General features: G+C 34.7%; 1 protein-coding gene across 1 annotated transcript; it reads right to left on the bottom strand.

Moving 5' to 3' along the window:
- Positions 1-503: 503 nt before the first annotated feature.
- On the bottom strand, positions 504-1,442 carry LOC131914238 (olfactory receptor 8G50-like). The gene has a single exon (XM_059266829.1). The coding sequence runs from the start codon at positions 1,437-1,439 to the stop codon at positions 504-506; it is 936 nt and encodes a 311-aa protein (XP_059122812.1). The 5' UTR covers positions 1,440-1,442.
- Positions 1,443-11,480: the final 10,038 nt, after the last annotated feature.

Below are 11,480 nucleotides of genomic sequence, written 5' to 3'. Positions count from 1 at the left end.
TATCACTCCATCACCTTTAACACAGTTCTGTGCACTTAGCAAAAATTAGGCATCATATTTTGCATATTTTATTTTTTCACAAAGTTATTTGTTTTGAGGATCGCAATGTCTGAAATTTTAAAAATGATACCTAATTAAAAAGGCCAATTACACAGATTTTTGAAATGATTAAAGATGTTGACCAAATATATTTATTTTCTGCCATAAGATAAATATGTCTTGCATAAAAGGAGCATTGTTCTACATACATAAAACATAATAATTAACAAGAAATCTTTAAAGTGTTTGATAAATTGCTTATGTGATACATGTTATGATGAGCAGATGGATTTTCTGCATTCCTAGTGAGATGTTGTCCTTTGTATGTCTTATTGGCTAAAACCCCTGGCAACTTAAAAATAAACAGTGTTAGAATAATTTCACAACCTGTGGCCATAAAAAAGCCTTTGAATTGTTTGCCAATCCTACAAACACGAATTTTAGTAAAGAAAAAATTAGTCTTTTCATAAGAAAAATTTTCGTTCAAGGAACTTATTTAGAGCAACTTTGACATCCTTATTTCTCAGGCTATAGATCAATGGGTTCATCATGGGCACAACAATCGTATAAAACACAGAAGACACTTTCCCTTGGTCCATGGAGCTGACTGATGATGGCTGCAGGTACATGAATGCAAGGGAACCAAAGAAGACAGCAACAGCTGATATGTGTGAGCTGCAGGTGCTGAAGGCTTTGGACCTGCCTTCAGTGGATTTAATCTGGAGGATGCTGGCAATGATGAAGATGTAAGAGCTCAGTATAGTCAGAGTTGGAATAAAGATGTTAAAAGCACTGAAACACAGAACTACTACTTCATTAATAAAAGTGTCAGAACAAGAGAGCTCCAGAAGTGGGAAAAGATCACAGAAGTAATGGTTTATTACATCAGCCTTACAGAAGTGCACTCTTAACATGCAGACTGTGTGAGTTGTGGCCCCAATCAAAGCCATACTATACACTCCAAATACCATCCAGGAACAGACTTGATAGGACATCATAACATTATAAAGCAAGGGGTTACAGATGGCAACATAGCGGTCATATGCCATTGCAGCCAACATATGACACTCTGCAATTCCAAAAACAAGGAAGCAGTAGAGCTGAGTCATGCATTCAGGATAGGAGATGATGTTCTTCACTGTCACAAAGTTCACCAGCATTTTGGGGGTAATGACAGTAGAATGGCAGAGGTCAATGAAGGATAGACTGCTGAGGAAGAAGTACATGGGCGTGTGCAAATGAGAACTGAATTTTATCAGGGTGATCATGCCCATATTGCCCACCACTGTAACTACATAGATTCCTAAAAAGAAGAAGAAGAGAGGGAGTTGGAGCTCTGGTTTGTCTGTTAACCCAGCAAGCATGAACTCAGTCACTCTGGAAAGATTTCCTTGTAACATTTTCTTCTGGGAGTTCTATTTAAAAAGAGAAGGGAAAAATGAGATAAATATCTATTATATTATTATATACTGAGGTGTGAAAGAGAATTTAAGTTTTCATTTTGCCTAGCATCTTCAATTTTCTGACAGCTATTCTTACATGTTAGCCATCTAAGACTTTAGACTTCCCAACACATGGCACTTGTAATTAAATATAAGATACATCTGTCCCTGTTTGTGACTTTTGCCATAAAAATGGTAGTACTCAGTTCATAGACAACCAAGGAGAGATCTGATGCATTCAGCAGAGTCTGCTAAGGACTTTTCATGACTCATTTGTAGTTCTCCCGATCAAGAGAAAAACATTTTTTCTGTGTTACAATAAGAGCAGCATCTACACAGACAAAAGAACATCAGGCACATATACAACCCATCCTCTAATTAATGGTGGTGACCTAAAGGCTTTCTCCATAAAGTAATGAACAGTATAAATTGAACTCTTTTTGCAGGCTACAAGAATGTATTATAGAGATTCAGCTGTGTATCAAAGCTATCTATACCTTGACCGGCCAAGGGTCCTGTCAGGAGACAAGCCATTTATTATGAATATTTGGTGCTATTGAGCCTTTAATATTCCAGCTATCCTCTACTATGACAATTTTGCATGGCCAAATATTTTCAGACCTGCTGAACTTCTAGGTAACTTCCCTGTTGAAGCCAGTACCTGGATAATGTCACATAAGCAAAGACAAGCTGGCAGAGACACATAGCTTTGTTTCTTGTGCAAATGAAGTTCAGACCACCCTCCTGACCCGAGGCCTAGTGGTTCTCCAGAGCAACTGACTGAGAACCAAAGAGGTTTTTACATATCAAGGTGAGAGATAGAACAACATTCCTAGGAGACAGGGAACCACATGCCCAGGGAAAGAAAAGGCAGGCACAGAATGGCATGGCGAAAGAGAAGAGAGGAAGACAGGTCCCATAGAGGGAAAGCAGATCTTGGGTAGAGTTTTCTGTGTCAGGAGTAGAGAGTATCAAAGATGGAGAAAGAGGATACAGGGGACAAAAATGAGGCTTGAAGCATAGGAATTTAGTCGTTAGCAGGACTATGAGCTAGGGAACTGGATGGAACTGAAGCTATGGAAATTCCCAGAGAAATAAAGTAGACAGATAAAGAGATTGGTATATCTAGAGTTATTTCTGCCCTAAATGCCTGACGGAGCTATAGCTGTATTGATAGGATTTTGTCTTAGAGGAATAAAGTTAACAGACATAAGAACATAGTGTATGTAGATTTTTTTCTCTCAGATATCCCACACTGAACATAGCACCCGGGACCCCTGGGTACTCCATATTCTCTTTCTTTAACCAACATTATAGTAGAAGTTAAAGTTAGGGCAATCAGATAAGAATACAAAATCAAAAGGCATCTGAATTGGAAAGTAAATAATAAAACTACCTTTGCATGTATATGAATTAATTTTGTATACACAAAATTCCAAGAAATCTATAAGGAAGCACTGTTATTTATCTCAAAGTTTATCATGGAACTGGGGCCCAAGATCATCAAGAAATGTAGCAATCATAAAAGTCCATTTAAAATATCATGGAAAAGGTTAAAACATTTAGGAATAAAATAAAGACATAAGGTATTGCACTTGAAATTATCAACATTGTCAAAAGGATAAACCATTACATACATGGAAAGACACCCCATCTTCATGGATTACAAGTTTTAACATTGTGAAATGACAATACTTCTCAAACTAGTCTAAAAGTTCGGTGCAATCCTAATGAAAATCCAAAATATTTTTATTGCAATAATGACATGCTGATCCACAAAATATAAGAGCCTTGATCTGGGAATGATCAGAACAAACCTGAAGGAAAAGAATGAAATTGGAATTTTCAAGTTTCCCCAACTAAAAATATACTACAACCTTATAATATGCTCATAATACAGATGTGCCATGAGATATAAGGAAATTGGCAATCTGTTAAAAAAATACATCTACAAATTATTAAAGTTATGTGTTTAATAATAATTCAGTGTAGGAACAATGGATTTCCAATAAATGGGCAATTAGATGAAGTTACATGTTAAATAATTAATATGCAACTCTTCATACTATGAAAGAGTTAATGAAAAATGGATGTTATATATAAATATTCTATTTTAAAATAGTAACATTTGATAAAAACTGCAATACTAGAACTTTATGCCCATGAAATTGGTGATAGTTTCTTGGATAGGATGTTACAATCAGAGGCTACAGAAACAAACAAACAAACAAACAAATAAATTGAACATAATTAAAAATAAAAATAATTGGTGCCTTAAAGGACATCATAGATAGATGAAAAATAGCACACTCAATGGGAAACACATCTCATGTAATGTATCTTAGGGAGAACTACTGATAGATGTAAAGAAATTTTTTATATCTGAATGGCTAAGGGAACAAATAATCCAGTTATACGCAGCCAGATAATCTGAATAATGATCCTTCTAGTGGAGATAGACAAATTACCAATAAACAGTGAAAATATGTGTACTATGATTAACATTAAGGTCATTTTAATAAAAACCAGAGAGAGACAAAATTTCACATTGGTTGGAGTGGTTGAGATAAAATGGTAAGTGCTTACAAGGATGGGAGGAATCACAACCTCATATTACTGGTGAGTTTATAAAATGGCACAGAAGTTTCAGAAAATGGTTTGAGAATTCTTCAAAATGTAGAGTGAGTAGAAAATTTCTTAATAAAGAAAAATGAATAAAAAATGTAAACCATAGAGTTATCACCAACCCAAGGAATTTCAGCACTTTGACACCTCTATCTGAATTAATAACACACTGACAGAAAAAGTCATACAAAAGTGTCTGGAGTAGCAGACAATGCCTAACAGCCAACGCTAGGTGGAGGTCTTCCTACTCCATGCTTGTTTCTTCTACCTCTCCTGCTGGTCTCTCCTAATGGGAGAAACCATCCTGACTGTGGATCAATTCTATGCTTTTCTATAAAATCTCAAGACTTTCTAGAGGTTGATTTTGTTAACTTAAAATCAAACTCAGAAGTGACAGTATACTAGTTTGTATGAAATCTGTTTCTTTTAGCAAGTCTCCTAGTTTTGTTGTGCCCAGATCATGACCCTTAGAGAGACCACCAAGGACGAGCGTACCAGAATGCAAAAGCAAGGTTTAATTTCAGGATATCCAAAAGCAATACAAGGCTAGGCAGGGACTTTGTCCAACCGATCCAACACAGTGGAGGCTGGAGGAAGTGCCCACCTATCTGTAAGCTCAGTTTTTAAAGGGAAAAATCACAAGGTTACATCATTTAGGGGTGCTAGTACGGGTACAATTCTGATTGGCTTGTGTCTAGGAATTCCAGAAATCATGATTCAATTTTCCTTCTAAGGAGGTAGTTGCCTGTCACCATTTCTCATTGGCTGCCCCCAGATGGGGGCATCTGGTAATTACGCAGTCACTATGGAAACTAGGGTTGGGATATTCTATGGTCAAACAGTTACCTAGGGAACCAGGGAGAGGACATTCCATAGTCAGGCAGTCATTACCTCCTGACTACCTTGTGACTCTGGACTTTCACACTTCCTGGTTTCTGGAATCTGGACTGACTGGTTTCAGTAACTTCTGGCCTGTTCCAGTAACTTATACCCTGTAGCTAAAAGGAGAAGTCTTAGGCCTTAGTTTTGGGGGTGAAAGCATTTGGTCTTATTTTGCTTCCACAGTTTTATCTCTCTTAAAGAGAAGGATGACTGCCTAAACGTGAGCTGAAGAAGGAAAGCAGTAGACATGCTAATGTCAACAGAGGAAAGAGGAGGCTTTGATACTATGTAAAGAATTACTATGGGCAACTAAGGAACACTGAGCTTGGGAGAACTTGTTTTCCTTAGGGAAGAATACACTGATCAGTATGATGATATAGTTACATTAAAGTGATATTATTATAAATGATATAATTATAACACAAAATCATTATAAAATACATAACTATGAAATATGTGTTATAATCATAAAAATATAATTATATATAAATGTATTATAATTATAGAGCTATGTAATTATAAAAATTATAAATTGATATAATTACAGTATAACCTCAAAAAGTAAAAGAAGTAAAAGAAAAGATAATAAGCTTCAATATTGATATAGTTGTTCTGTGTCTCCCAAAATTCAAGTGTTGATAATTTCCACCACGGATTAAACCTGGATTTCAATAACAACAGAATCTGCAGAAAGTCTACAAACTCATGAAAATGGAACAACTCTACTAAATCATCACTGGTTCAATGAAGAAATAAAGAAATTAAAGATTTCCCAGAATTCAATGAAAATAAATGTACAACATACCCAAACTTACAGAACACAATGAAAGCAATCCTAATAGTAAAGTTCATAGTGCTAAGTGCCTTCATAAAGAATTTGGAAGGATCTCATACTAGCGACTTAACATCACACTTGAAAAATCTGGAACTAAAAGAAGCAAACACACACAAGAGGAGTAGAAGGCAGGAAATAATCAACCTGAGGGCTAAAATCAATAAAATAAAAACAAAAAGAACAATACAAAGAATCAAGGAAACAAAGAGTTGGTGCTTTGAGAAAATCAACAAGATAGACAACCCCTTATCCAAACTAACTAAATGGCAGAGAGAGAATATCCAAATCAACAAAATCAGAAACTCAAAGGGGACATAACAACAGACACTGAGGAAATCCAGGGAATTGTGTTTTTGAAGTATGACCCAATGAACTAAAAGAGACCTCCTGTATTAGTTGTTTCAGCATTGTTTTTTTTTAAAACAGTGTATTTATTTATTTTTAAATTATTTCTTTTAAATTTATTGAGATTATAATATACTTACAGTATTTCCTCCTTCTTGTTCCTCACATTAAATCCTCCCAATATAACCCTCTTTTTTCTCTTTCAAATTCGTAGCCTCTTTTTCCTTTCATGTATGTATGTATACATATATATCTTAGCCTCCTTTTTATTAATTTTAGAGATGAATATGTTATAAGCAAAATATCAAAATGTAAGGACAATATTTTTCCTTAAACTTTGAGTACATAATACTGTGTTAAATATAGGTACTATACTATATACTGCATTTTATAGCTTAATTCATCTATTATTACTAAGGGTTTATACCCACTGAATAAGTCTACCTCTTCTCTCTCAGTTTCTGTTCTCAGAACTGTTTTCAGAACTAAAAGGAATGTAGCAATGGCCTAGAAAAGTTGTGAACCTGGTGAAGTGCATCTAGATCTTTGATTTTGTTATTATTTGATAGACTATATAATTAATTTTTAGGTTAACATACAAAACTGTGTTTAGTCACTGCATCTAAAAATATGTACTTCTTTCTTTGTTCTTCTTCCATATTGAGTGGTCCCTAGTTTATCTTGATAGATTTTGCTAAGCCTGTTGAATTTATCTTGTACAAATGACAATTACGGTTCATATATGAAAATAAAAAACAATCATCTATAGCTATGTAAACTTAGGGAATACGTAAAACTACTCAGAGATTGAGTAATCTTGACTAATTATTTTCCAAGACCTTATATTTTAATTGTCATGAAAAATATCTATTGCAAATTTATATACCATGTATTATTTATTATGAAATTTGCAGAAAATACTTCCATAATGATAATGATCAAGAAATACTGTTTGGCTGTGAATGTGGACTGATAAAAATTTGATAAAAATATGCAGAAAACATTTTATAGGCATAAAGCCTATGCTCATTAAAATGCTATAATATATAAGAGAGAGAAATGTGGTCTATGGGATGCATATAATGACTGAGCAGTTCTGCAGGAGCACAGCTGCTGTGGTGTGTGATCTAAAATGGGGCCATTGAAGGATTTTCAAGAGAAATACAGTTTGGAAGAATAAGAAGAAATAAGGTATGTTTATACAATATTAGTTTTATTTTAGATTTACCAACACCAGAACATACTAAAATTTTCAAATGATTTATTAGAAGAAATAATGAAAAATGAGGAAAGTAGTAGAAACTCCTCATGAATAGATGCTGGTAAATTGTGTTTACTCTAGGTGTTATTGTTTATGACAGGGTTTGTACACTGATGTTATTTGTAAAATCTGAAGAACTGTTTGAAAATAACTTACCCCTAGTGTCTATATGACTTATAATAAAAATAAGAGCTGCTGAGTTTTTTTTTAAATTTACATTTTATTTTTTTGTATGTCATCTTAGAAGAAAGAGCTATAGCCACAGAAATACATTGTGTAACAACAAAATTTCATTCAAGTATGAAAGATGCCTGGGAGAAAGCTTGGTTCCAAAAACATGAGTGATATTTTTGACTAACATTTGAAAATTTCTAAAATGTCTGAAAAGTAGAGTTCATGGTGGTTGTCTAACATTCTGAGGTTGAAAGATTTTAGGACAAATGAATGTTGGTTGCTCACCTTTCTACTTGGAGACTTCCATTCAAGTAACATATGAGTTCTAGACCAAACACCTCTTCATGTCATTGGTGTAATTCAAAATAAAATCTGGATCATTTTTATTTGTGGGATCAGAACATATATCCTATGTTCTGAGTAGTATACATTTCTATTATAAATCCAATGTTTTGAGTCCATTGTGTCTTCCTAAGGTACTTACCAAAATGATATCATTTTCACAGAGACTTTTGATACATAAGAGGCACCATAAAAGTTTACAGAAGGAAACTCCTCAAGGATTTCCTTCTACTGGGGATGAGATGCTCAAGGGAAAATCAATTAAGATTTTCTGTATGATGATGTGGTTCATACTTTCTCTTTGCCTCCCTTGAGTATAATTCTCTGTGTTTGGAAATAGTATCATTCATTGCATTTGGGGCTAGAAACTGAAGTCTAATGACATAGTGGTAAAGTGCCTCAATGACAAAATCCCATCTGAAAATAGTCTCTAAAATATATGAGGCCGTTTTCACTGCTTTTTATTTCTTGAATTAATGTTTGGGGAAATAATAATGACTTGTAGTTATTATCAAAAGTTCTTTCTTATATGTTCCATTATTATTTCAAGGACAATACATAGTTTTATGAAAGTGGTTGGAGATGAGCATGTTGACTTTAGAAACTTTGGCAATGTGTAGAGATTGCAGGAATACAGATAAAATCAATATTAATTTATTTAATATAATTGTTGATAGAATGATTTTTCATAAACTTACAGGTGGAAAATTCTAGGACCACTATAAGCAAAGAGGAGGAATGGAACCATAAAGTTGTAGGGAATAGACAATAGTGACTACTTTTTATTTTATGTGGAAGTTACAAACAAGCAATGGAAACTTCTAAACTAACCCATTTGGTACTAATCTAGAGTATAACGCATTATATTAATGATTTTTGGCTTGTAATAGATGCATATGGGTGCATTGTAGTTAGGTAATTAGATATGTATCTCTATAAGGGCTTAGTACAAACACATGACTACTTGTGTTTATACTAGTGTGTTCAGAGAATTAGAATCAATGGCATCAAAGTAGCTATGAGCACACCCAGCTTCCATGTGTGTATCATGTTTATAATACTGTTATTCAATAAATATATCCAGAACTGATAGGAGAAATGGTTACTTTTATTTCTGGAAAAGAAAATTAGAAAATTTTTAGTGCCAGAAAACAATGTAAAGTTAAATTTCTGGGAGTATATGAAAGGGACATAGACATAACAGAAGAGGATTTTCAATTCCCATAACTGAAATGAGTTAAGCAAAAAATAATTGCAGCAGTTTATAGTAGAATATAAATGAAAATAGAAATTGTCTGTGAGTCCACAGTGATTTAAATACGTGATTAAACAAATAAGTGGAGTTAAAAGACAAATTTATAGTATGCATGAATTCCAAGAAAATGAATTAGGAGCTCTCCTTTCAGATAAGTGGAGCACAACCTCTCATCCCTTAAGAGTGGATTGTGCATGATGCCTTTTGATATATCATGAGAACTGTACATTGCTTCTGTGGCCTTTCTCTAACAGAAAGAAAACAAACATACAACCTCACTCAAAACATATGGTTAAACATAACTACCTGGTCTACAGTGACACTCTACACAATACCCAATACAATTAGTTTCCTTAACTGTCCACATCTTTTTGATCTCTGGGTTGTGACCAGTGGTGGTTTTCTAACAGCCTTTGTCTGTTGCAAGGAGAAGCTTCTTTGGTGACAGATGGAAGCTATCTTATCTGTGGCTATAAGAATATGTTTTAGAACACAGGAATCCTACTTTGCTGAGGGTGAAAGTGCATTGTACTTTTAAATCTGTATGGGACAGGTTAGACATGAATTTCATTAACTCTTTTTGTTCTGTTCTCAAACAGAGGCTCGAGATGCATCATTTATTTGAATCACATAGCTATTAGCCAGAAATAAATTGAAAGAGACAGAGGTAGTCCCTGAGTTGAGAAGCATTGCCTGGGAATGATAGACCAAATTCTGCCTATATTCTTGATGCATTTTTTTCTCTCCTTGCAGTAGTTCTCCTTGAGGGTATTTAGTATCTCCTGTTTGTGGTAGAATTCTAATATTTAAATATTCTACTCCCTAACAGTTCTCAGAATTATCAAGGATAGTTCAAGCATGTATTTTCTTATACTATTTCTATTTTCAATGTATAAATAAATACTTGGTAACAAAATGCATAGTTTTATCCTAGCCAGTATCCATGACTATGAAAAAAAAATCTGGATGCTATTTTGTGCCTATAGGAAGAAATTTTTAGGTATATAAATTATATATACATAGACCTTCCAAGCAGATCCAAGCAATAAAATGAAACATTCATATTATACAAGTTTCACATCAACATACATATGTATCACATAACATATGCATATATGGTGGATAAATATATTTGGGTAACTTTGTATAGCAAGAAAATCAGTTGTGAAAATGAGACATGGTTAGTACAGGAAAAAGTCTCCAACTTCTGAAGGTTTGGTTTTACAGGATGAGACAAACTGACATGGCATTGACATTCCTGTGTTCTGGATTTAAGCTGGTCACAAAGTCTGCAATGTTTTGCACCTGTAATCAGACAGATGATATTTTAGATGTGGTATAATCAGGTTCAAATGCTCATGATGGGAAAATCCATTGTTATGACTCTGGGCACAGTATAAGAGGTGGGACAGGCAAAATATTATGTTAATTAAAGATGTCTGGGTTTGTTTGTTTGGCTCCTTTTGTTAAAGTATTTTTATTAATTATTTGAAATTTTAAACAATGTGTTTTGATCACCTTCATCTCCTTACCTCCTCTTCCCCAAGATCTTTGTCCCATTCCCTTACTCACCCAATTTTCTGTCCTCATTAAAAACAAAGCAAAACACCAAGTCCCGCTTGTACTGCCTGTATGGTTTTAGGTGTGTGGCCATTCACAGGAACATGTTAGACATACCAGGGATCACAGCCTTAAAGAGAGCTAACTTCTCCTCTCCCAGCAGCTATCAATTACCAAGAGCTCCTGAGGAAGTGGCGGGACTTTATGACCGCCTGTTCCCTTCATTCTGTGAATTTGTCTTGTTCGAGCTTGTGCACGTGTTGTACACGATGTCACAAGTGCTGTGACTTCATATGTGCAGCTGTCCTGTTGTGTCTGGCCAACACTGTAGTCATCTGCCACCTTACCTCCACCATCTTACATTCCTCCCACCTGCTCTTATGCAGTGTTTCCCAGGGACAGGCAGGCATGATGGGAGGAGGATCCTTTCAAGGCAGGGAAGACAGAACTTCGTGATGATATAAGGGAAGAAAGCAGAACAATGGAACCAAACAGCTTAAATAGGTTGGGAGATAGGAGGACAGGGTAAAGGAGGGAATATGGGGAGAGATAACACCAAAGACTTTCTAAACGAAATCATTTGAAAAACTTCTACTGCAGAAGATTGCTAAAATATAAGCATATATACACACATATGCTTATTTTCTTAACACAGGTTGTTGCCAGGATTTAAATCCCAGAGAAATCAGAAAGAAAGAAGCCATGGTCTGTCATCTAAAA

This window comes from Peromyscus eremicus, chromosome 7 (assembly GCF_949786415.1).
Source record: "Peromyscus eremicus chromosome 7, PerEre_H2_v1, whole genome shotgun sequence".
Lineage (NCBI taxonomy): Eukaryota > Metazoa > Chordata > Mammalia > Rodentia > Cricetidae > Peromyscus > Peromyscus eremicus.
This window is presented reverse-complemented; position numbering and strand designations above follow the sequence as displayed.